This window comes from Biomphalaria glabrata, chromosome 7 (assembly GCF_947242115.1).
Source record: "Biomphalaria glabrata chromosome 7, xgBioGlab47.1, whole genome shotgun sequence".
NCBI classification, from domain to species: Eukaryota; Metazoa; Mollusca; class Gastropoda; family Planorbidae; genus Biomphalaria; species Biomphalaria glabrata.
The window spans coordinates 17,661,357-17,689,177 of NC_074717.1; the positions used below are offsets into that span (position 1 = coordinate 17,661,357).

The following is a 27,821-nucleotide window of genomic DNA, read 5'->3' on the forward strand; positions in this document are numbered from 1 at the left end:
CTTTAAGGCCAGTGTGTTGTGTAAGTATAGAAGCACTATTTACTAATCCCACATGGTGAATAACCATATGCTAAAGGAGTTCTTTTTTTGGGGGAGGATAGCATAAAGGTGCCCCCCCCCCCCCAATAAGTGCTATAACGGTCAACTGGGGCCTTTCTGCCCTTACTAGCATTGAGGAAAGTAACTGGCTGCAGATGACCTTTGAAAGAGACAGTGGAAAACTGTTAGGAAGGTAATGGGACACAGATTTGAGACCTAAAGAAAAACCCATGTTCAAGACAGGGACAGAAGGGATCAAGAAAGCTTAAATGGCATTACATTAACCATACACATGAGAAGTAAGATAAGAAAAGAAAATCAATTAAGTTCCAAACTTTATGACACAGCATTTCATTTTGTACTTTATATTTAATTCTTTGGCATAATTCTTGATGTCAACATTAAAGTTGAACTGAAATCATTTCATTTTTTCAGTATATAATCTAATTATTTCTACCAACATTTTACTCATTGGCTGAACAAATTATTAGTTGTCTTTGAGTCATTTCATGGGAAGCAACTCCACAGTACAACACAAACTAACAACTATGCCCAATTAATGATCCATAAATAAAAATATCTTTTTTTTAAATGTCAGGAATATTTACAAAACACTTGGCTTAAAAAAAAACCAACAGATTCTTTTACAAAGGTACTAAATAATAAAATAATTTTATTGTAAGTTAAAACAAGGTACACTTAGGAATTCCAATAGAGGAGGATTTTAAAAATATATGTTAGTATACTTCTTCTGGAAATAGAAGCTATAATGTACAAAATACAAAATATTTATAACTAACAAATGTAGCAATAAAATGTTTAGGCATTACTTATAACCTTCTAAATCAGTTTTAGTTATATCCCTATTAAAAAAATCTCGACCCATTGTGTAATTAACAGATATGGTAAAGTAATTAAACAAATCTAACATGTGCTAAAATAAACAACATAAAAGCATCTAATAGGTGCTAAAATAAACAACATAAACACATCTATTATGTGCTAAAGAAACAATATGAAACACATTTAATATGTGCTCAAGCAAATACATAGATCTTGACCTTTCTCTTTCCAAGGGCATAAACTAGGTTCCCTGGGCTTGTCATAAAATCCAAGAAATTACTGCAGTACCAAAATGACTAGCTTTGAGTAAATATGTGTAGGATATGTACACCCATATGTACATTTTAATAATTGGACATTGTTCTCAAAGATAAAGATAACCATATTTGGCATTGCCATGAAGAGCTAGCCATGATCCTATATTCACTACATCTGTTGCATATAGAAGTTAATAAATATTTACTATTTATAACATATTTTAGTGGACTGTAGAGTGGTATATGCTGCTATCAGTTAACACTTGTAATCTCACACCAGTGAGATGTTTTAGTAGTTACAATTAGTTGAAGCATCAAGTTTATGCCACGTTAAAATTTATCACCAGTAACTATATTCACATAGACATAATCGTTCCTTAACATTCCAAGAAATGCTTTTATAATCTATTCACAACATTCTTCACCTCGACAGTGACAAAACAATCCAAGAATTATGCTCGCATATCTAATCTTCAGCATGACATTTGTTTCGATGAACATAATCTATCTACCACTGACTTGATATCTGCTTGCATCATTTGAATATTTTGATCCAGTGATGTATACAGACTTGTTAGGCGTCCTTCCAGTCCAAAGATATTTTTTCTTATTTCCTGAAAGGTTAACAGATACATACTAGATAAAGCAATGGTAGTAAGGAGCTAGTAATCCTACATTTAATCTAACAACACTGGTAGCACATATCACATTTTTATTAACTATATACTCGGCAGTGGCGTCACTAGAGTCAGGGTCACCAGGTGCGGTTAATTCAAGGTGTCATCCCCCCTCTTCAATCAACCCCCCTCCCTTTATCAAAAGAAGTTTTTTCTTTTTGTTGAACCAATAATACTGTGAGCTAATTAATTGATTGTTTCAATGGAAAATGGTTGTCGATTCCATTTTAAAATTGTGTTTTTTTAATGACATTTTATCAATAGTTATTACATAGATTAAAATGTTTTATTATTGAAATTAGAAACATTAATTTGAACATGATTTCTTTAAACATCATTGAACAAAGGCTTGAATACAATTAAAGTCTGACGATCTGTTTTATGGATTAAAAAAGCGTTTGATAGCGACCATCGCGAATCTCTCTGGAAGCTGCAGAAAAATATGGCATACCGCAGCGATTTGACCGGATTTTGCGACATCTCTATAACAAATCTAGAACAGACGATGGAATAACGGTATTCTTCAATATTATGACGAGCGTGAGACAAGGGCGTATCTTATGCCCAATTCTATTTCTGCTAACCATCAACGATGTCAAAAAAAAAACAAAACACAACATAAATCAGACTGCATTCGGTATCCCACGGCGTAAACCAAACCGATTGATGAACCTGGATGTTGAAGACGATGTAGAATTACTCGGGAGTACAATGAAATACATACAACCCCCCTAACCCTTGGGGGGGGGGGTCGGAATTTAGTGAATGATTTTTTGCTTTGATTTTGTTTATTTTAGTTGAGATTTTAATACTAAACCATCACTTGAACCAGCACAACCAATGGGGTTTTGAGTTTAAAACCCCCTACCAGGGGGTTTTGAGTTTAAAACCCCCTACCAAGGGGGTTCGAGTTTAAAAACCCCTCTTCAATATAAAAAAAAAGCTAATTACGCACTCAAAATGTTATGAGCGTAGCTAAATGGGTTTTGACTTAGTTTTGAGTTTAAACCCCACTTCAGCAGGGTTTGAAGGTAAAAAATACCTCTTTAATAATAAAAACAAAGCAAATTATACACTCAAAATGTTATGAGTGTAGTCAAAGGGGTTTTGAGTTTAAACTCCCCTTCAGTGGAGTTTGAAGCTAAAAAGTACCTCTTCACTATAAATAAAAGCAAATTACTCTAAAATCTATGAGTGTAGCCAAAGGGGTTTTGAGTTTAAACCCCCCGCCAGGGGGATTTGAGGCTAAAAAATACATCTTCAGTGTAAGAAAAAAAGCAAATTACGCACTCAAAACGCTATGAGCGTTTCCAAAAGGGGTTTTGAGTTTAAACACTCATTCAGAGGGGATTGATGCTAAAAAATACCTCTTCAATATAAAAAAAAAGCAAATTACACACTAAAATTATTTGAGCGTAGCCAATCCAATCGGGGGTTTTGAGTTTAAACCCCTCTTCTACAGATGGCTTTTTTTTATTAAAGTTTAAAACCCCTCCAGATGGTTTTGAGTTTAAGATCCCCCTATAGAGCATTTTGAGTTGGAAAACCCCCAACAGATGTTTTTGACGATAAAACTTCTCTTTTCGATATAAAATCTAAAGCAAACTACAGTCACTTAATTCCAAGAGCGTATTCAAGAGAGGTTACACATTTTTACCAGTGGCAGGGCTCCTTTAATAAACTGTAGTGAATAGTCATCTGCCGAAATTGAAAAACACTAAATGTGGCTCAACAAAGATGGCTAAGACAGATTTTAGGAGTCAGTTATAGAGATCGGGTTTAAATCAAGGAAATCCTATGCCGAACTGGGAGTCGACCCTTTAGTAAGATTGTGAGAGAATGACGCATGAGGTTTGCGGGACATGTTATCCGACAAAATGAATTACGCATAAGAAGAGTTGCAATGATATCCTAGTACAACTTGACGCCACTCATTCATTGAGGTCCTCATGGCAGGTGGGAGCTTCAGACATTACCAGTGACAGATTTTTTATGGAAACAGCTTGACGTCAAATGCTCCGAACGGCGCAGGAGGGTCTAAGTCAGTAAGAATAGCACATTAGGTTTTTGAAATAAAACTTTTTAATAAATGCACTGTAGATACCTCAGAATATGCATTTTGTTGGCTTTCAATATCAGAAATAGTGCTTGGCGGCGGGGCTTCGCCTCGCGCTGGGGGAGCTCCTAGCGCTCCCCCAGTCCCCATTGCTAGTATTGGCGGGGAGTTAACAATTTTTCCACTAACTCATGGAAGAACCTATTCTAGGGCACAATAAACGTCTTCCGAAAGAATGAAGGGTCAGAATGCAATAAAGATTATGTACACACACACACATAAATACATATAAAAAAAAAATCGGGGGGGGGGGGGTCGGGGGGGGGGGGAGAAAAAAATCCCCCCCGAAAAAAAATCCTGGCTACGCCCATGCAAGAGATAACGGAGAGACGCACTGGAAGTTATACATAGTAGCTACATGTCATCAAGTATTCCAGACAACATTGAGCATACAGAATTTGAGCAGATAGAACTGTTTAACCTTTTATGCAGAGCATTATCACAAGCGGACGAGATGCATATCTCATTGCTGCATGTCAGATAGGAAAGGCAAGACCCGTATTACCGCCTATCTGAACTGAAAAATCAATTAGCCATGGAAACCAGGACTATCTCCTCAATACAATCATTGTCCCAACGGCCACCTACGCTTCGAGACATGGCGTCGCACCTATTTAGAAGACCTAAAATCTATGGGCTTCAGCCGAGAAGAGGCTGGAGACGTCCCCTTTGATCGATCTTCACGGAGAGAGCTTGCAACCAAAGCGTCAAACGGAGTGTGAGGGCCCATGGCTTAAATGTGTACAACCATAAGGTCAGATAAGAGGCCTGGGTGAGGGCCTATGTCTCAAATGTGTACAACCATATGGTCAGATAAGAGGCCTGGGTGAGGGCCTATGTCTCAAATGTGTATAACCATATGGTCAGATAAGAGGCCTGGGTGAGGGCCTATGTCTCAAATGTGTATAACCATATGGTTAGATAAGAGGCCTGGGTGAGGGCCTATGTCTCAAATGTGTATAACCATATGGTCAGATAAGAGGCCTGGGTGAGGGCCTATGTCTCAAATGTGTACAACCATATGGTCAGATAAGAGGCCTGGGTGAGGGCCTATGTCTCAAATGTGTATAACCATATGGTTAGATAAGAGGCCTGGGTGAGTGCGTAATTCAAGCTAAGCATTTGTGTGCAGTTCTGAGCTTCAGAAAATCTTTTTTTTTTTTTTTTGCCATCTACAACGCATTATTTTTCTTATTGGAAGATTGCAGGTCAAATAGAATGAAATTGAGAAAGTTTCGGACGGGTTGATACTGAACTATGAGAGACATTGAAGGCTGCAAAAGAATGTAAATTTGTAGTGAGCTTGATTGTCATACTCACCAAGACGCCTGTTCATTTGAAACTACAAAAGTCACTATAGGCTAACGACGGTACTTTACTGGAGAAACATTTGTTTCATCTGACGCAAGAAATCCACAGACTCAAGAATGTGGATGACTCAATGAACTGTCTTTTTAAAACCACGAAAACATAAACAAATAAAAAATCCTGCTTAAATAAAGAAACTATGTCACTTAACTAAATAGTTTAAACATTTAAAATTGTAATAATGTTGTTTTTACTTCATTAACAGGCTACTCAAATATGGATAAGCTACAAACGATTTTGTCATTAAAAATCTCCACCTTCCCCCATTTTTTGTAAGCACGAAACGTTTTATAGCCTACAACTTTACTGAAAGTAATAAACTATAGGCCTATTGTATATGTATAGATATAGATACTAAACTTGTAAGTTTGTTTGAATATCTAGCTACAGTCACTTGTTTATTTTTTAAAAGTTGTGTGCAATAGTGTAGTTTGGAAAAGTGCAATTTTCCTTTTTTTTCCCACTCTCATTTGAGTGTCACCCGATGCGGTCCTTCCCCCCTCCCCCCTCAGTGACGCCACTGCATTCGGGAAAGATTTAAGGTTATTTTTTCGTTAACACAAAATGGCTTTATATGTTAAAAACTTTATTTTATATAATACGTATGGAGTGAATGTCACACGTCCTCAGACCTATAGATACATGCATTGTAGACTATGTGGTGCTTTGGTGTTTGGTCACAAGTTAAATCATTTCTCTTTTCAGTGCACTAGACTCTAGTTCAAATTATAGTCTATGCCGCTATGATTCGCCATCCAGTTTTCTGCTTTTCCCATGTCAATAAATATTGGACTGGACTTAATAATAGGCCTACTATTGAATTGTTGACAGAAATTGATCAATTTTAAAGGAAGATTTAAATTTTAGAACTTCTTTTGTAATATCTCCATCTGACTATTAAAGTAATAGATCTACATTACTTGAATGTCATGTGCTTTGTAAGAATCGGCTGCTCTGAGTTCATTGGCTATTTGATCATGGCGGCTAAATTGTGACGTAACACCACGAAGTTCATTTCTTAATTCAGTCAAACGATCCTGAAATAGAAAATAGCAGGGAATGAAAATGTGTGTTGATGTTTATTAAAATGTTTCATTTGATTAACATTGAAAGATATACACTGTAATGACAATTTCTCAGTCTGGTTATCACACATTTATCCTATCAGGACCGGCCTTAGATAATTGGATGCCCTAGGCCCTAGGCGAAGTGAATTTGGTGGCCCCAAATGAAAAAATATAAATACGCAGTTTAATCGTGTCCTCCAATAATACCATTGGACACAAGTTTCGCTATTTCTTCTCTTTAAAACATTGTTTCGAGTTCTGTGCGAGACCCCCACCAATCGGAGGTCCTATATATAGGCTGGCCTGAATCTTATCTAATTGTATTTACTTTTATCCAGAGAACAAGTTCAGAATTTTGAGAATGATTGTTACTGTCTATAAAGTAGGTGCTAATTCCATTGCCTCTGTATTCCACCCCCTTTAATTTTTATTATTTTAATAACGCTTACTTAACAGTAATATGTTTTTATGAAAGTAAGTGTTCATGAACACGTCTTAATTACATTCAACAGCAACTTTGTACAATTCATTTCCAAACATTTCATCTATTTATATCCAATATTACAACTTTGTGGCTTAAGAAAAAAAAAAAAAGAATGAAAAGCAGAATCTTCTTTGTCGACACATTATCTGCAATGACGGGAAGAAAGATTGTGGAATACGTTGATGAAAGGGACATAACAGAGAGAGAGAGAGAGAGAGAGAGAGAGAGAGAGAGAGAGATGTAAAACAAAGAAGTAAAAAAAAATGTGAACGGAAATGAAAGCTTCCTACCAACTACAAATACAAACAGACTCCCACAGCGGAACAAAACATTTTGGCACAGCCGTTATGGCGCAGAGGTCATTTTTGTCGCAGCCGTTATGGCGCATAGGTCATTTTTGTCGCAGCCGTTATGGCGCAGTGGTCATTTTTGTCGCAGCCGTTATGGCGCAGTGGTCATTTTTGTCGCAGCCGTTATGGTGTGGGACAATTTTGGTGCAGAATTGTTTCAAAGAATAGTTTTGGGAGCTTATTGGAATAGATGCTAAAGACTTACTTAGACTTAGGGTCTTCCGGCGAAAGGGGCGGTAAGCACCCTCCATAAAGATCGATTATAGGCGACTTCTAAAGCCTCTTCTCAGCTGGTTCCACGGATTTTAGGCCTGCTAAAAAAAAGCGACTTAATCTTATACGCGCATGGCCTTGTTTTGGATAACCTCTTGTAGGTTTCCTTGTTATGACTGAATTTGGTAAACGTGTTTCGTCTTGCTTTAGGATAGGTCTCGCGAATATCATAGACTTTCGGTCACCATTTAATAATAATAACTATAATAATAACAATAATTATAATAATAATAATTTTTACTGTCCGAAAGAAAATTTGTCTTACAATTTGTGCATTACACCAAACAAAACATTATAACTTAAAAAAAACAACAAAATGTACATTCACACCAGACTCACTCATAATTTACATGTGAAAAATTTATATCAGATTGTTTCTATTTCATGATTTGATCGCCAGGGGAACAAAAGAGTTTTTGTGTCTCTTTGTCTTTGCTATCGGTGTCTCGTATCTTTGTTGTGATGGTAAAAGCACAAATTCTTGACCCAAAGGATGACTTTTTATTTCTAGAATCTTTTTGGCTTTTTTTTTGTTTGTTTGTCTCAAACAGCTTCCCAAATGCCCAGAGGACAAGTGCTAGCGCAAGAAAGAAATTCTCAACAGGTGACTTGATTTCGGTTTGTTATTCCTACAATTCTTCTCAGCCCTAAACCCCAAATTCACGCCTCATCTCTTTCTATGCTAGTGGCTCTGTGGGGCACAGTAAGTTGGCCCAGGCCCAGGGTCAAGCGTTTTCCTGCATTGTAAGCTTCTAAAATTCATTATCCTTTGGTCAATACAACAATATTTCTCTTAGATAGAAAGGCGCAAGTCAAAAGAAAGTTGAATTAAGAAAGGCGTGGGACGGGTTGATACTGTATTGTGAGATACTGTATTGTGAGATACTGTATTGTGAGATACTGTACTGTGAGGTACACTACCACCATTGGAAAATGTTCGTTTGTAAGGGGCTTATCAAAATATTATACTTGTAGCGTGCCTAATATTTTGGGTAAAAAGCCTCTACTGAACAATGGTACACCAGTCGGATGAATTTATTAAACCTTTCGGAGGTAAGAACGTAGACGCTAGAACCTTAGACGTCTTGAAAAGAGCTTTAAAAAACGATCTTGTTGCAGAGGCTTCTCACTAAATCAGAATGAAAGGTTCTACTTAGGAGATAAACGACCTCACTAAATCAGAATGAAAGGTTCTACTTAGGAGATAAACGACCTCACTAAATCAGAATGAAAGGTTCTACTTAGGAGATAAACGACCTCACTAAATCAGAATGAAAGGTTCTACTTAGGAGATAAACGACCTTACTAAATCAGAATGAAAGGTTCTACTTAGGAGATAAACGACCTCACTAAATCAGAATGAAAGGTTCTACTTAGGAGATAAACGACCTCACTAAATCAGAATGAAAGGTTCTACTTAGGAGATAAACGACCTCACTAAATCAGAATGAAAGGTTCTACTAATGAGATAAACGACCTCACTAAATCAGAATGAAAGGTTCTACTAATGATATAAACGACCTCACTAAATCAGAATGAAAGGTTCTACTTAGGAGATAAACGACCTCACTAAATCAGAATGAAAGGTTCTACTAATGAGATAAACGACCTCACTAAATCAGAATGAAAGGTTCTATTAATGAGATAAACGACCTCACTAAATCAGAATGAAAGGTTCTACTAATGAGATAAACGACCTCACTTAATTTACTCATTTATTTTTTAAAAATATCGTTAATAATATCGTTTTTACTTGATTACTAGTCACATAGAAATTAATAACTATAATACAAATATAACAGTTGTTATACTTCAACAAAAAATATAGACCAATTTCGCGCCCATTTGTTTATAACAGTAAAATGTTTTCACCGAAAACTCGATGATATGTTTTTGTCTATCAATATTGACACATTGTGATAAACACAACACATAGGCGTAGTATCCAGAACTGTGATTACACCAGAATACGAGTGGAAGAATTGCAATAGTAGAAGAGAGATCAAGAAACGAAAGAAATCATTTTGAGAACATGTTTATTAATTACAAATATATTTGTATATTTGTATATTTGTATATTTGTATATTTGTATATTTGTATATTTGTATATTTGTATATTTGTATATTTGTATATTTGTATATTTGTATATTTGTATATTTGTATATTTGTATATTTGTATATTTGTATATTTGTATATTTGTATATTTGTATATATATATATAAAATCGTGTTTGTCTTCGAGATCTTTTGATGCCCCTCAGTTCTACGTATGGCACCCCTCTGCGTATGGAACCCCTTTGCGTAGGGCGCTCAGTGCATGATACCCTGCTTGCCCCACTCCTGTCCCCAGCTAAAAAAATGAAAAATGATGAATGTCATCCTGTCAATATCACTCCACACCAAGAACGGCGCCATTTATTTAGTTAGACAGATTGTCTCTCCAATGTTTCTTTTTTTTCTCTCTGATCATTCCATTGCCAAATACAATTTGTATTTGTATGTATTTCATTATGCTGCACTGGGGGGATGACGGCATGGCGAGCTTGGAAGAGGACGAAGAAGTCATGCACCGCTTGTGCGGCTTTCAAATCAATGATTAGGTAAATCCTTTCTGATATCGTTAGTTCTAGGGGTTTCTAACTAGACCTTAGACAAGCGTACATTACAGGTTAGTAGGTAACTGGAAACTCAGCGTACAATTATGACAAAAGGATTACTTTAATGAAACACATTAAATATTGTGAACTATTTTAATGCAACAGAAAGTAAAAAGGGAAGGGATCCCAATGGAGAGAGAATGATTAAGCCTACAGTAATCTAAAGATGTGTTTGAATGAAGATTTGCAAAAGCATTAAATCCTCATGGGACCGCTTGATACTTGTCTACAAATGACCTAGTAAGTTCCAACGTTCCGTTGTTGTTTCCTCAGATTCTCCTCCTTGCCCTGGTGCTGTAGGCTGTTCAAACCCATTAGCATTAGTCTATGTGTTTCTAGGATACACGGGATAGTAGCTTCGGCTTCGGTCAAATATCCGGCAATTTTTCATTATCCGGCCATATTTGGCTCCGACCAACTATCACTGTAGGATAGTTGGCCGGATAGTATAGAACAAAAGTACATCGTCGTATCTACATTTTTATTAATTAGTATTAGAGTTTATATTTTAAAATGTGTGTCAAATATATGAATGTGCAACAAACATCTTTTATTATAAAGACAGACAAGGCGTGTTAATAGAAATAGAAATGAAAATTTACATTATAAATGCGCATTACATACATAGCAGCTATGGCGGACATATTTTTTTATACTTAATTTGTCTTGACCTTTGAGTGGGTTAGTTAACATGTTTACATGCTGCATTCATGAATTAACTACGTCACGCTGACCAGACGTCTATCTAGCTGTGCGGGTATATCTCCAGATCTAGAGATGAACAACTCCCACCCCCTTTTATTTATTTAGTCCATCACAGTTCATAGATAGACATTAAGTCAGGATGAACGTCATGTCAGCATGTTGACACTTTCTAGAGATCACGCCTTAGGAGGACACTGAGTTTGTGGTAAATCTTAATTAGGGGGCTGGACTTCAAGCAAGACTTCAAGCAATACTTCTACATGGGTAACCGGGTAACGGTTTTGTTTACTTGCAGATAAAACTCAATTAGGGGGCTGGACTTCAAGCAATACTTCTACATGGGTAACCGGGTAATGGTTTTGTTTACTTGCAGATAAAACTCAATTAGGAGGCTGGACTAAAAAACACGCATACACAGTGATCTTTTGCTACACAAACCATGAGTATAGGCCTACTACTATGTTTCACAGCCCAATAAGTCAGTAACTAATTTTGATGTAGATAAAAGTATAAGGCTCAGATTTATGTGTATTAGCTTAGAAGACACTGACAGGGCTACCTTTAAAGGGAGCGCTAACCACCTCCTACTCCTAATTTTGTAGTCCTTGACACTGAATTTATTGATAGTTCTTAAGCTAGAATGGATTAATGCAAGATGCTAAGACAGCAGACTGACACTTAATAAATATTACGGTAGAATTACTTTTCTTAACTTGTTAACTTCGAATCTTATTCCTGCCTTGATTTGATAACTATATTCTTAATAATTTAAGAGGGTCAAGTAATTCTTCGTTATTACTGTTATTACTAACGATATGTAGGTCCTAGACGCCAGGACAGGAAGCGGTTTAAGACCTTTAAAAGACTAACCTGATGACCAGTTGATGGTATGATATACACGAACACATACATCTACCCACTATACAACCCAGATTGTACTTTACCTTTAAGATCTTAAAAATAGGAACAATATACAGATATTTATTCTACATCGACAAACAAGTTACACAGATTAGTTTGTAATATCAGTTAATAAATACCGATCAACTTTAACTCTTTCTCTCCGTAATTATTTACCACATTCTGGTGAAATCAACGCTGGTATCGTCAGTTAGGAGAGAAAGAGTTAATTCATCATTGAGTGAATTAAAAATTAAGTAATAAGGTGAAAAAAAAAGGTAACAGGTATGCTATTCAAAAGTTTTGCAAAGTTTTCAGTATATAGCTATTTACAAGACATGTAGATACGGTATCCAGCTGAAGCCGGATATCTTATTTAACTATCCAGTTATATCCGGCTGCGGCCGGAAATAAAAAGATGCTATCCAGTGCACCTGTAGGTGCTTCCGGAAACGCTATAAAGATAAACTCAGGCGCTATCTTGCCCACACTCGTATAAAAGAAAGTAGCTGGCAACAGATGGCATGTGAAAGTAAGAGAAGTCTGGAGAATGTTGCATGACACATATTTGAGACCCAAAACTGTTGCAAAATATGTTGTTTGCAACTGGTTTTGTGTAGTCAATTGAAATACTACATTTATTCGTAATTCGTAATATTCGGAATCGATGATAATTTTTTTTTGTTTCATTTTTTTATTTTTTTATTAGATTTTAAAAAACATTTGTGTTTTTCAAAATATTTTTATGATCATATAAACATAACTTTTGATGTTAACTAACTAAAAAGAGCATTGGCATTTACAAGCTCTCTTATGAAATGAAAAACGACTATTTCCAAAGGGCCTACCTTAAAGGCTTCCAGTCTAGTGTTGATTCTTCCATACGAGTCTTGAGAAGTTTGAATCGTTGCTTCGGCTTTATTTTTAAACAGTTCTAGTTCAGAAAGCTTGACAGCATGCATTGACATGCGAACTTGTAGATTTCTATTCCTTCTGTCCAGTTCTGTTACCTAAAGTGTGCAATGAATCGGTGATAGAATAGAATAGGACAAGAAACAGAACAGTTTCAATTGAAAGCGCTGATCTCACGTTTGTAAAACATCTTAAGATATGTTAACATAAATCAGTCTTCCTTCACATGTGTGTTAGATCTACATCTAAAGATCTCATTTCTAAAGCAATACTACAATGTTTGGACACACAGCAGATTAAATATAAAGTCATTATCATGCCAAGGAGCGCCATCTCTAACACGTCCCCCCCCCATCCTTTTTATGACCTGAGATAACGTTTCTTTAAATGGTGGAGGAGGGGAGGGTAGAAGCCTGCCATCTCTGCGAACGCCTTTGTCCAGTCAGAAGAATTGTCCACAGCAATCAGATATGAAGAAGCAATTGTTTGCCTAACTTCTGAATGCTGACGATGTTGAAGGTCATTCTGGTTTGGGATCTACTTCCTTCTCTGAGGTCATACAGAAGAACAGTCCAGGAGTTGAATTTCACATGTGTTGTTCCGTGTCCTGGTACACGGCTAGTAGGAAAAGGAAATCGTTTTATTTACTGTAATGTTATAATGTAGAACTGAAGTCTCTGATCTTTTACCACCAGCTGAGAGACTCGTCTGTGACGGAAGTGTTATCTCAATCATATCACAATACCTTTTACCTTTACCTTTACCTATCCCTTAGTCTGTTGGACCGTTGGGGCACCAGGCAAGATTTGTCGACCGTCTTTCTCCATTCCTCCCTTTTTTTTGCCTTGTTCAGAACCTCTCTCAATGGCAGGCCTGTCCATTCTTTAATGTTGTCCTCCCATCTCTTTTTCTGTCTGCCTCTTCTTTTTTTTCCCTGGCACTGTTCCCTGAAGAAAGGTCTTTGCGAGCCCCGTAGATCTCGTAATGTGGCCAAAGGTTTTAAGCTTTCGTTTTTTCACAATAGTAAGCAGGTCGTCATGAGCTCCGATCGCTACAGTAACCCTGTCTCTGATTTCTTGGTTTGTGATGCGGTCTTTGAATGTGATGCCTAGGATCCTTCTGTAGCATCTCAATTCCATTGCTAGGATCCTCCTCTCAAGCTCTGCATTCAACGTCCACGACTCACAAGCATATAAAAATGTGGCCATGACCAGAGAGCGCATCAGTCTAATTTTGGTGCCGAGGGCTAAGCCCTTATCTTTCCATATTATTTTAAATTTTGAAAGGGCTGCTGTGGACTGTGCTATTCGGGCCAATAATTCGGGTTTTGTTCCCTCATCTGAGACAATAGCTCCGAGGTATTTGAAGCTGTTAACACTAGTTAGCTTTTCACCTCCAATACTGATGCCTATTTTAAAGCCCTGATGGCTATTGGTCATAATTTGAGTTTTTTCGGCATTTATTTGCATGCCATATGCTGCGGAAGTCTTGTCAATGCGCATCACCAGGTCAGCTAGTTCTTCTTCTGTCCCTGCTAGGCCGTCAATGTCATCTGCGAAGCGCAAGTTAGTAATTCTTCTTCCTCCAATGCTAACAGTACCTTCATAGCCCTCGAGGGCATCTTCCATTATCCTTTCAAGGTTTTAGACAAGGTCGCAGCACAACAGAGCAAATCCTAAACCTCAGAATACTCTGTGAGAAATATCTCCAACACCAAGAGAATCTTTTCCATGTCTTTATTGATTTCAAGAAAGCTTTCGATCGAGTATGGCACGGAGCACTCTGGGCGACAATGGAAAAGTACAACATTAATAAAAACATAATCAAAGTTATCCAGAACCTCTACAAGGAGGCCATCAGTGCGGTGTACTTCAACAATAATATTGGGGACTGGTTCAAAACCACAGTTCGAGTAAGACAAGGCTGCCTACTGTCACCAACACTCTTCAATATCATATCACAATACCGGCCATTAAATCCCCGTCACAAAACTCCTGGTTATTTAATCTTCAATCATATCCCCTGGTCACTTAATCTTCTAGTCATTTATTATCCGGTCATATAATCTCCTAGTCATTTTATCTCCTTGTCATTTAATATCTGGTCATATAAGCTCAGGTCAATTAATCTCCGGTCATTTAATCGCCTAGTCACATAACCTTCTGGTCATTTAATATCTGGTCACATAATCCCCTGGTCAATTAAATCCTGGTCATTTATTCTCCTTGTCATTTTTAATATCTGGTCACATAATCATTGATCAATTAATCTCCTGATCAATTAATCTTCTGGTCGTTTAATCGCCTGGTCATTTAATATCCGGTCATATTAATCCCCTTGTCATTTAATCTCCTGGTCGTTTAATTTTCTTGCCATTTAATCTCCGATATATGTCTTATTTCAAATACATAGTTGGTCAATTTAATCCACTGCGGCTTCGACCTTGAAGGCGGCTTAGTTGTCGCAGGCGTCAGTCATATGGACCAATGACTTTATATAATAGACATATGCTTGTCTTATAGCACAATTTACCATATCCATTCCTCTTCGGGGTTTCAATGAAAACTATATAGTAAACAGTCCAGAGGATGGCTAAGCATTGATTGGAAGAAATCCTCTCAAAGCTAAAGAGACGCGCCCATTTTCATGGCAACAAAATCGTGACCACTATGGAAAACAAAGAGCGATAGAAAAGTGACGATAAAACTGGGAGATAATCTTCAGTGGATTGGTTACAGACGGCCTGATTAGGTTTCTTCTAATAGTTCTTATCTCTTGTGAGATTTCTACCACCTTGGCATCTGGTGCTTACTCCAATGGAGACATCCTGAACCGTTCGCCTCTCCTAGTTTCCGCGCACCGTGGTGAGAAGTTGAATAAGTTTTGATGCGGTATGCGCAGGATATTGTCGTCATTCTCTCGATTATACAGCACCAACTAAAAACACAGTATATCTAGTATATTACTACTTGTTTACATATATTGTTAGATTTCTCCTCAAAGCTACGTCGTCACAGAGTTTGAAAACTTTCATCCCATAACCCTTCCATTTGAGTACAAAGCTTATATATCAACTCACTCTGTCTGGTACATTGTTTGTACACGTTATTTCTCCCACACCCAATCCCGGATCACTTTCAAACTTTAAACATTTATTTATCTTCCTAACAAAAAAAATGAATCAAATAATTAACCAGCTATTACCAATTATCGGTAATTAATTAATTTTTTTTTTTGGTATTAAAAAAGGAAAAGAAATGCTTCTTATTCAGATATATAGCTGTATATATATGGAGTTTTCCCCCTTATTACGCTTTGTATACATTTTTTCCCCACTTTTCATCCTCGGATCAAGTTGACAATTTGTATGACTAATAGACAATAACAATACTGAATAAAAAAAATTAAATTAACCAATTTAGGTAATCAATTAGTGGTACTTAATTCATTTTGTTTTATATAGCAGAAAGGGAGCTAAACCCTGCCATCTTATGATATATGATAGTAATTAGCGATTTTTCCCTTAGATAAGCTTTTAGTTGGTTTTTTTTTTTCGGTCTAATGTTTGTTTTATGTTTCTAGATCTAATCTAGTCGCTAAATTTTAAAACTGAGAGGGAAGAGGGAACACTATCAAAACAGGTAACAAAAATATCAACATCCAGAACAAACAGTAGGCCTATGTACATCCAGAACAAACAGTAGGCCTATGTACATCCAGAACAAACAGTAGGCCTATGTACATCCAGAACAAACAGTAGGCCTATGTACATCCAGAACAAACAGTAGGCCTATGTACATCCAGAACAAACAGTAGGCCTATGTACATCCAGAACAAACAGTAGGCCTATGTACATCCAGAACAAACAGTAGGCCTATGAACATCCAGGGCAAACAGTAGGCCTATGTACATCCAGAACAAACAGTAGGCCTATGTACATCCAGAACAAACAGTAGGCCTATGTACATACAGAACAAAACACAGTAGGTCTATATACATACAGAACAAAACACAGTAGGTCTATGTACATCCAGAACAAACAGTAGGCCTATGTACATACAGAACCAAAACACAGTAGGTCTATATACATACAGAACAAAACACAGTAGGTCTATGTACATCCAGAACAAACAGTAGGCCTATGTACATACAGAACAAACAGTAGGCCTATAAACATCCAGAATAAAGAGTAGGCCTATGTACATACATAACAAACAGTATGCCTATGTACAACCAGAACAAACAGTAGGCCTATGAACATTCAGGGCAAACAGTATGCCTATGTAAATCCAGAACAAACAGTAGGCCTATGAACATCCAGGGCAAACAGTATGCCTATGTACATCCAGAACAAACAGTATGCATATGTATATCCAGAAGAAACAGTAGGCCTATGTACATACATAACAAACAGTAGGCCTATAAATATCCAGAACAAACAGTAGGCCTATGAACATCCAAGGGCAAACAGTAGGCTTATGTACATACATAAGAAACAGTATGCCTATGTACATCCAGAGCAAACAGTAGGCCTATGTACATACAGAACAAACAGTAGGCATATGAACATCCAGAACAAACAGTAGGCCTATGTATGTCCAGGGCAAACAGTAGGCCTATGTACATCCAGAACAAACAGTAGGCATATGTACATCCAGAACAAACAGTAGGCATATGTATATCCAGGGCAAACAGTAGGCATATGTACATCCAGAGCAAACAGTAGGCCTATGTACATACATGGACATTTGAGATTAGTATTAGTATTATTATAACATTAAAGCATTAACAAAACCATTAAACAATGAGCTATAATGTACTATTTAATTGATGATTAAATGCCCGGAGATTAAATGTCCAGGGGATTAAAAGAACAGGAAATTAAGTGACTGGGATCTTAGTTTTGCCAATGCAGCACTTATTTATATTCGTTGTTCACCCTCGTGTTGTTTGACATGTTTCTTGGTTTACAGTCTTTATCTCACTTTTTCTTTATCAGCTTCAAAACTTGATCGCGGACATATAAAAAAAAAGATTTCCATTTCCTATGTATGAAACTTTGAAGCTAAACGTTGTAATAAATAGCAGAGTCCCTAGGGGCCCAGTTGTTTGACAGGTGTGCTGTTAAAACCCAGATCTAGGTTTGCTAAAAGGACTACATGTACATTCTAACTTGCTAACTAAGCAGAATTGTAAGCTCACCCTGTCGTCCATCTTGATGACTTCAGAACGCACACGTGTTAATTCAGAGTCACTCATCATATTGTAATTTTCTAGAGCAAGTACCTGTGTATGGTAAGGGCCTGGTTATTATGTTTATTAGTCTAGGACTAAAGAGCATACATTTGATTCTACACTATACTCGTATTAAACCAGTAAGACTAGTGTATTGACTATCAACTCCACAAATCAATATCTGGTAGCATCAACCATTTGCACCAATATATATATACACATTTTATATCCAAGCAGAAATAAGTAAGAGTTTGTTAATATTTTTTGGGGCTGATTTAAGGTGTAAAGCCGCCATAAATTTGTGTAGTCTGTCTGTTCGTCTGTCAAGTTTAGATCTCAAGGAAAATTTAATATACATATATATTTGTACAAAGCTTATACCAAATCAATCTGTCTGTCTGTTTGTCTGTCTGGTAAAAAGTGTGTACATGCTATTTCTCCCACACCTATTTTTGGATCCAGTTGAAACTTGACACAAGTATTATTGTACCTGACTAAACAAAGTCAATTAAAAAGAGTAAACAATTAACGAAGTAATTATTGATAATTAATTATTTTGTTTGGTATCGAATAAATGCTACTTTTGAGATTTGTGGCAGTATATATATACAGTTATTTCCCTAATTACTTTTCACGTTAATTAGGTTAATCTCTCACTTCCCTTCTCGGATCAAGTTAAATTTTGCATAATTATTCATAGTCAATGACAATTCATGAACCAATAATAAAATAATTAATTAATTATTCAATTTGGCCTAGTTGTAATTCATTATGTTTATGTTCTATTGAAAAAAAGGGAGTTTATTCGTGCAGTCTTAAGATATACGTTATATAAGCTTTGTTTTTTAAATTTTTTAAAAAATATTTTGCTTGTTTAATGTCTAAATTGAAAATTTTGTTTATTGTCAAAATAATCTAATAAAGCATGCCTAGCCTTGTAAACTTGTATTTATTTTTAATAAGTTTGGACTGTCAAAAAGAAACAAGAGTAACATAGTAGGCATAGAAGGCATTCCTTCTGTCTGTGGTAATACCCTCATGGTTGAAATCGTCAAATATGAAACTAACTTAGAAAACATTGAAATAGTTGCCACACACATAAACGCAACCTTTTGTTCCACACCAGTCAATTGTCTGAAGATCTCGTAATATTCCGGCACTTTCCAGGACAAGATTTCCGTTGGCTTGTGTGTGGAGCTTGTGACTTTATTTCTGGTTGTACCTTCGAGCTCGCCACTTCCGTCTTCTGACACTTTCTGAAATGTTGGGAATGAAATGATGACCTCCAAATGAACTGTGTCCAAATTGTAACAGTGGACATTATTATTACACAACAACTGTTTCACTGAAAATGTGAAGTGATAGATCTACAGACCATTCACTGAAAATGTGAAGCGATAGATCTACTGACCTTAAACTGAAAATGTGAAGCGAAAGATCTACAGAACTTTAACTGAAAATGTGAAGTGATAGATCTACAGACCTTTAAGTGAAAATGTTAAGTGATAGAGCTACAGACCTTTAACTGAAAATGTGAAGTGATAGATCTACAGACCTTTAACTGAAAATGTGAATTGATAGATCTACATACCTTTAACTGAAAATGTGAATTGATAGATCTACAGACCTTTAACTGAAAATGTGAAGTGATAGAGCTGCATGCCTAGAACTGCAATAATCACGTGCCACGTGTTGTGATGGGAGTGATCACATTGTTCCATCAAGCTAATAAGACTTAGACTTTCGTAAGTTAAAAATGTTCAAACAGCGACATTGGAATTTTGTTAACTTGTTTTATATGGTTCGGGTATTAATAAACCTTAGCCTAATCCTCTCATAGTATCGCGGGGGATGGCAGGGTTCGGACACGGAACCATCCAGATAACAGTCCAGAAGGGATACCAAATGACCAGGCAGCCATGAGGCCAACAGATCGGAAATTAAGTAAAGTAGCCCTTTCCTACCCTCCCCCCACCCAAAAAAAAAAGATTATGCTCAAAGTGAACTGCTTATCTAGTGTAAGTCTGTAACCATGAACAGGACAGGAAATACAAGTGTTCAGACAATGTGAAGGACTCGGACAGAAGGAATCAGTAAATAATGGCGTTTGAATGCATTAATATGAAGAATGAAGATGCAAGCATTTTAAAGAGAATAATTTGGTGACATTCTAAGTTAATTTGTTGTGACATTTACCATTTCTGTTAGCGTTGAACCATTTGCCACAGGTAACAATTCCTCTAATCGTATTATTTCTTTAGGATTCTCCAAATCTGATTTGTTGTTGAGATCATCTGACTGTACTTCCACGTGACCAGTGTCTGATGTCGATAGCATGGCTTTCTCTAGAACTTCCAGGCGTAAATCATAGGAAACAACTAATTCACGAAGACTTTCTATTTTTCTAGATACAAATGTTGCATACGTTACTAGAAAACATTTCATTTTAGTCAGAGTGAACACAGAGCTACATTGTTTTCTAATGAATGAGTTATGGGCTTGACAACAACATTTGATTTCTGCCAATATTACTTACTAGGGCTCTAATAGATATATCTGTCTATCTATCTATCTATCTATCTATCTATCTATCTATCTATCTATCTATCTATCTATCTATCTATCTATCTATCTATCTATCTATATGTGTGTGTATATATATATACAGCATATAAGGATAAGCGCTATGAAAATGAAGAAAAAAAATCAGATTTTTAATAGCATTGGTAGTTATTGAGATCTGAACCAGACCGATTGTTAGACAGCAGAAAGTAATAGCGGCTCTTCTTTGCGTGGGCCGCTAAAAACAATAAACAATAATACGAATTTAATAGGGGAAAAGAGATGGTCAAATATAACTCAAAATGTTTATGTTTTTTTGTCCAGAAAAAAATGTTTTGTTTGTTGAATTTCTTTGTATTTATATTCATACACCATTTAAAATTGAAAAACAACTAGAAACATAATTCCTATACCTACTTTGTGACAGTATTCTCAAATTGCATGAGTGCTGGGATCAAAAAGGTCGAGATTGGTGATTTAAATTTGGGCTTTTTATCAAAAATAAGTTTTGAGAATATTTCCTGAACATTTCTGCTATCAATAGCAACAACCTGCTTATTGCTATTTTTAGCACCTGGCTGTTCACTGTTAGAAGTAGCAGCAGGCTGTTCACTGTTAGAAGTAGCAGCAGGCTGTTCACTGTTAGATGACGTCTCATTATTCTTGACACTTCGTCTGTCTCGTCTACCATAGTCCTCTGTTTGTTTGTCCTCTCTCCAGCTTGACAATCCTAGAGTTGAGATTGATACAGAGCTAATGAACATTATGTTTATCTTTTTATAAAGTAAAGTATTTGGGAATAGCAAAAAAAAACAGGTTGTGTGCATTACACACTACACAAATTGTTGTTACAGCTTTTAAAACAAGAGGTGAGGCATACACTTAATTAGGAGAATATCCTTTGTATATCTGCTTCTTCACAATTAAACACCGTCACATACCCTGATATACCTTCAGATACCCTCATATACCTTCACATATCCTCATATATCTTCAAATAACTTCACATTTATCTTGCCTATCGGGTGTGTGACAGAGGTAGCGCCCTCAGTCTAAACAGTAAAGGGCTTCTACTAGTGGTTTACACCTAGATTGAGACACCATCACTTGAGCTAGTTATGACGTCAACATGTGTTAACATTCTATATTACAGGAACATTTCACGTCTTTAATCAACATCTTTAATCATTGTCATTTGGCATTGTAAATGCCCTTTAATATTTTCACATGAGTGAGCCGCAAGGGCCGCCTTCTCTCTGCTTCATTTTTTGAAAAGTTATTTGAAGAGAAATATGTTTTGAAACAATTTCTGTGCGCATGTTAGCATTTCTAGGAAGATGATTATAAAGTACCATCATGTGAAAAAAAATGTAACTGTCTTTAAGTGTTTAACAAATATGAACCCTGTGTCAGTATTATGATATATATTCTTAAGGTAATTATTGGTAAGCTGAACTTTCTTACGGTAATACTTCTTATTCTAAATGATCTTATAATGTAATAATTTTAACATTTTTGTATATTAACAAACAGATAACAGTGCTGCGCTATGTTTAAAACTCCAAACTAGAGTAGGCACACTTCTTAGGCATATCTGTTGGTGTCTTCTCGTTGGCCTGTAGTAGAAACACACACACACACACATTACACACTATGAAACACCTCTCTCATAACAGCACACTATTAGGCCCTTGTATATTCAGTGGAACGCCAGCATTACAATAACATCGCATAATTTTTTGGCATCCTCCAATAGAAAGCCCCTTTTCCCAAACACGAACTATTAGGCCGCCACACTTTTTGTTTTTGCATTCCTCCAATGAAAGGCCAGTAAAGTGTTCAAGAAAGCACAGAATCATCTGTTGCAGAAGTGATAAATAATTCATTGAACCTTTACTCTGACCGTGAAACAGCTCGAAAGAAGAAACATCCCAGTTCGCAACTTTGTCCCCTCTCTAGTAATTCACTACATATTTTGTATTTATTTTGTCCTTCATAAATCTAGATCTAGAGACGCACCTTATGTAGAATAACCCATTTCCACAAACCGCATTATGCAACCCCCCCACACGCACACACTTTTTTTCAAACAAATCACACACACAATCACATAATAGGCCCCTATATTCAATGTGACTATTTTATGAATGTTTAATTTTTGATGTAGAATACAGGCCTAATTGTAGATGTAGATCTAGTCGTTTTAAAATTATGCTTCACATTATCATTAACTACAGTGTTTACTATTTAAAATGTAATAGTTCTCTACACTCACGCACGCAGACACACGATTTCCTATCATCTAGATACAGAGGAGAATTATATTTAAGATCTAGATCTGTGTTGAAATAAACATAAATTTAAAAAAAATGTAGCGAAAGAAAATAAATTGTGTTTTTTTAAGTGTTTAAAGCGTAGGCTAAGGAAAAAGGCCCTTAGTTGTGCAAGGTTTAAGTTATAACAGGTTAAATTTGTGTATTTTATCGTCCACGGCAAGTGGGAACATTAGTGATTATCAGTCAGTGAGTCATCAGCGCTAATGATTTTATATAGGCCTAGTAGACTTAAGTAGACTGTAGATAAGTGAAATGCCAACACATTAATGTGTGATTATTATTCTTATGTTAATAATTCGTATCTTAACTCTTTAATTAATATTTCTGTGAGGGCTTAACTTGATTGTAAAAATTCTTGTGGTAACTGTTCTTAGAGCATTTATTACCGAAGCTGCGTTTCGGGATGGCGATTGGGGTGGCCTCGCTTTCGGACGGGGGAATTCCTTCCTAGATCTATCAGTTTGCCATTTTAAATAATAAATTCTCCCAGTTAAAACGTGATTTCCGTAAACATTGTCTTGTATTCTAAATATGTTTATAATCTGTGAGTTTCTAGATCTAGGTGACACTAGGCCTCTATTAATCAAATAAATGACAGTAGTGTTTATAATCTGTGAGTCTCTTGATCTAGATGACACTAGGCCTCTATAAATGACATTAGTGTTTTATAATCCATTAAGTGGTCACAGGCATTCTCTAGACTTCAGCATGCAAGTCGTGAGTCACCGTTGATTAGGGTTAGATCTTTGCCCCGCTCTGCTAGTCGGCCACAGACACTGCGTATTCCCAAGACAACCTCTAAATCATTCTTGAGGTAACAAAATAACAAAACATTTCTTTAAAGCTCTAGGCATGGGAAGAGTATGCATGGTCTATACATAGGTAAGTGAGAATGCAAATGAAATACCATAGACTATATATTACATGGACTGCCAACACTAAGGAAACTAAGCATAAGTTCCATTCACCGAGGCGTCCTTGGTTGCGTGGTAAATTGACTTCCGGTAGAATTTTTTTTACTATATAAAGAAACCATTCCCGAAGATTTTTATCACCACTTTTACAGCAAATCATAAATGGAAACTTAATTGTCATATACGATGTTACAGAGGTAAGTGTGCACAAATCAATTTGTGACTTAGATCTATGACTATAAAGCTTTGTAACTGATTTTCTTAGCCAATATAGACTAATTAGCCAAGCCTGTATTTCGTGTATTCTTGTTTACGACATTAATTGTCTGCTAATTGGTGCTGCCAGTTTGGATTATTTGTTTTTCTTTTTTTTTCATCACATTTGATAATTATTATCATTATTTTTACAATGTATATTTTAAATGTGATAAGCAATTTACTGAAAGAGTCAATACATTTTTGAGAGTGTCATTTATTAACTTTGTATATAATGGGTGATATAGGCCTAAGTTAAATCTGTGAATGAGTCAGTCTAAATAAAATAACAATATAGTGAGTCAATAAGCCTACAATCTTACATCTTTACCAACTTTTGTTCAGATCTACAAATAAATTTATTATTCAATTTGATTTTTTTCAAGATAATGTGCATTTTTATCTATAGTAATGGAAAATCAACATAAAAAAAAATCAATGATGTATGTATGACTAACTGAAAAATCTGCATAAAAATTTCGGCCTTCAAGTTTTTTTTTTAACTAACTAGAATCCCAAATAACATCCAATTCTTCTAAAAGCTATAAAAAGATATGATATTGTTTCGAATATTTCTTCGCCCAATAAAATTTTAGAATCATTAGGCTCTACTTCAATAGAAAGTGATTGTACACATAGTTCAGTCTTACAATAACTCTCACCAAGACAGAAAAAAGGGCATAAAAAGTCAATATCATCAAAATCCATTTGAGTGAGGGCTTGAGAGGCTCAAATCTTCTCTTGCAAAAGCCCTGGACAGAAACCCTGCTGTATTGCGTAGTGCATATATGTCACCATACAGATCGAGAATTTTTGGTTTCTCTGACCTGTTGAGACGGAGATCAGCAAGTCTGGGGCAGTCAAACAGAATATGAGGCACGGGGGCACCGGGATTCGAAATTTGGCCATAGCCGTGAGTGGCGTGAGAAACATGAGGCAACAGGACAGTGGCCTGTCCTGCACTGTGATATAATAACTTGCCATAAAACATCACAGAATGTACTTTTTCTATTTTATCATCGACACCATCTAAATGCCAAACATACTTTTCTTACATTTTTCAACTCGGAGAAAATTTTACATCTAGATTTATTACCTTTACTTTAGGCCTACACATAATATATGACTTTTTTAAAACTTATAAACGAAAGGTCATTTTAGCCTATTATAGTAAGAGCATATAGATCTAAATGCACCGGGTTATCCTTCTGAACAAGTCTTACTATTTGGTTTATATATGTATATATAGGCTATGCTCTCACAAGAACTTCAATTCAATCAATGTCGTAAACAAGAAAATACACGAAATACAGGCTTGTCTAATTAGTCTATATTGGCTAAGAAAATCAGCTATAAAGCTTTACAGTTATAGATCTAAGTCAGAAATTGATTTGTGCACACTTACCTCTGTAACTTCTTCTTTAACAATTCAGTTTTCATTCATGATTTGCTGTAAAAGTGGTGATAAAAATCTTCGGGAATGGTTTCTTTATATAGTAAAAAAAAATCTACCGGAAGTCAATTTACCACGCAACCAAGGACGCCTCCGTGAACGGGACTTGTTTATTGAAGAATATAGGCCTAGTGCATAGAGTTGGCAGTCCATGTAATATATAGTCTATGGAAATACGTATAATAATAGATTAAGAGTAAAAGAAAATACAAATAAAAACTAAAATAAGTAACCCCATCAAAGTAAATACGCAGAACAAAAAAGACTCATTGAATACCTTGAATAGTTTCCACATCTCCAATAGTCATAATAAATAGCCTACACATAATATATCTAATCCCCCCCCTTCTATTAGATGTTAGATACGCTTAGGACGTAATCAACTTCGTTTTTGTAAGAACGTCTGCAATTGTCATAACTTTTTGACCCAAGTGTTTGTAAGAACGTCTGCAATTGTCATAACTTTTTGACCCAAGTGTTTGTAAGAACGTCTGCAATTGTCATAACTTTTTGACCCAAGTGTTTGTAAGAACGTCTGCAATTGTCATAACTTTTTGACCCAAGTGTTTGTAACAACGTCTGCAATTGTCATAACTTTTTGACCCAAGTGTTTGTAAGAACGTCTGCAATTGTCATAACTTTTTGACCCAAGTTTTTGTAAGAACGTCTGCAATTGTCATAACTTTTTGACCCAAGTGTTTGTAAGAACGTCTGTAATTGTCTTAACCTTTTGACCCAAGTTTAAGCGAGTTGTTTTGATAGCTATTCAAATCTATAACACTTGTGAAAGAAAGTATATCACATTATGTATTGCTTAGTTTATCTTTAACACTTGTTAAGAAATAATATCCCTTTATGTATTGTTAAGATTTTCTATAACAGTTGTTAAGAAATAACATCACTTTGTGTATTGTTAAGATTTTCTATGACAGTTGTTAAGAAATAATAACACATTATGTATTGTTAAAATTATATTTAAGTTTCGACTATTGAAATGTAGACACCATAACTATGTATATGAAACTGTTTTTTACATTTACATTTCAGTATACAGAAGTACCCTAAAAGTTATTCTTAAAAGTATGCATAAAGTTCCTATTTTGCTATTAGGTCCCTAACAAGTTTAAAAGATATGAATTCTCATTTACCTGGATCTCGTGCGTTGAATACATTAGATATCAGTGGGTCACTTAGTAATAGTTGTATTAAATTATCCTCCAGGAATCTTCTGAAGTTTTCTTGTTTTTCCACGTGTCGACCATTAACATCTTGTGCTGAGCTAGACAGCCCGTACCATTGAAGCAGGTCCCGTAGCGAGACTCTGTCTCTATCCAAGTGAACCAATGTTTGATTGATGTAGTGACCAAACAAGTGACTAGTCGGTGAAGACTTGACTATAATGAACAGCAGCAATACAAAGTTACTAAGTAAAGTTATACATAGCGTTACGGTTAATTTATAGTTGGACATACTAGCATTCAATGCATAGGTCTCAGCTCCAGCGTTGTTCGGAAATGATTTGTTCTCCTGTTTCCCTACCGGATGAATTACTTGACTGAGTGTCAAACCACTTCCTTCTGCATCCACTCGCCAGCGTAATTATCTTCAAGATTTCTATTTTTGTAACTATGTCAAATGTTGACCAGAGGTCATTAAAATATTTTGTTTGTCCCATAGTTTAGTGTTTGAGGTTTCATTCCTGTCACTGTGTAACTTACATCCACTAAAACTACAAGTTATTGTTTTGCTCGGACCTGGACCTTACTTCTAGGTGGGGGTCCTAGTGGGTTCCTTGTAATCTCGTACATCTCGGTGTAAACAGGTTCTCATCTAAACGTATTCTGTTGAACAAGTTCATTCTGTTTCGCTCCAAAGGCAAAGTAACATATAATAACAATATAAAAATACCATTCACAACTTTCAATACAGCAATAACCCCTACCTACTTGCAGGAAAATTCCGACTCTTAACCCTGATGGGGGGGGGGGAAGGGCAGTAGGGTAGTAGATGTATGGTGTGTGTGTATATATATATATATATATATATATATATATATATATATATATATATATATATATATAATAATAATAATAATAATAATATTTTTTATAAAGCGCTGTCAGCAAACAAAATGTAGGTTCAAGGCGCTGTAATAACATGTGCATGTATATATGTATGTATGTATATATATATATATATATAAATTAGCGCACTCACAAAAACTTTCATGGTGAAAAAAAAATGTAGTCTGATCTTAAGAAAGATTAAACTTCCACGAGCACACACCCCCTCCTGCAAAATAAGAAACAAAAATCTTAACTTTGATATTACATGCCTATATAATCATAACAATTAATGTATACCTCTGGCTTAACCCAATGTGCAGTTGCATTCCAAATATATACACATAAAACAC

General features: G+C 35.9%; 1 protein-coding gene across 1 annotated transcript; it reads right to left on the minus strand.

Annotated features, from left to right (window-relative positions):
* Nucleotides 1–388: 388 nt before the first annotated feature.
* On the minus strand, nt 389–27,234 carry LOC106079318 (uncharacterized). Its single transcript, XM_013240468.2, has 8 exons — nt 26,554–27,234; nt 20,865–21,177; nt 20,082–20,289; nt 18,995–19,141; nt 17,853–17,936; nt 12,587–12,748; nt 6,221–6,337; nt 389–1,753 (listed from the first exon to the last, which is right to left on the minus strand). Exons 1-8 carry the CDS (start codon nt 26,873–26,875, stop codon nt 1,613–1,615), a joined length of 1,494 nt encoding a protein of 497 aa, XP_013095922.2. The 5' UTR covers nt 26,876–27,234; the 3' UTR covers nt 389–1,612.
* Nucleotides 27,235–27,821: the final 587 nt, after the last annotated feature.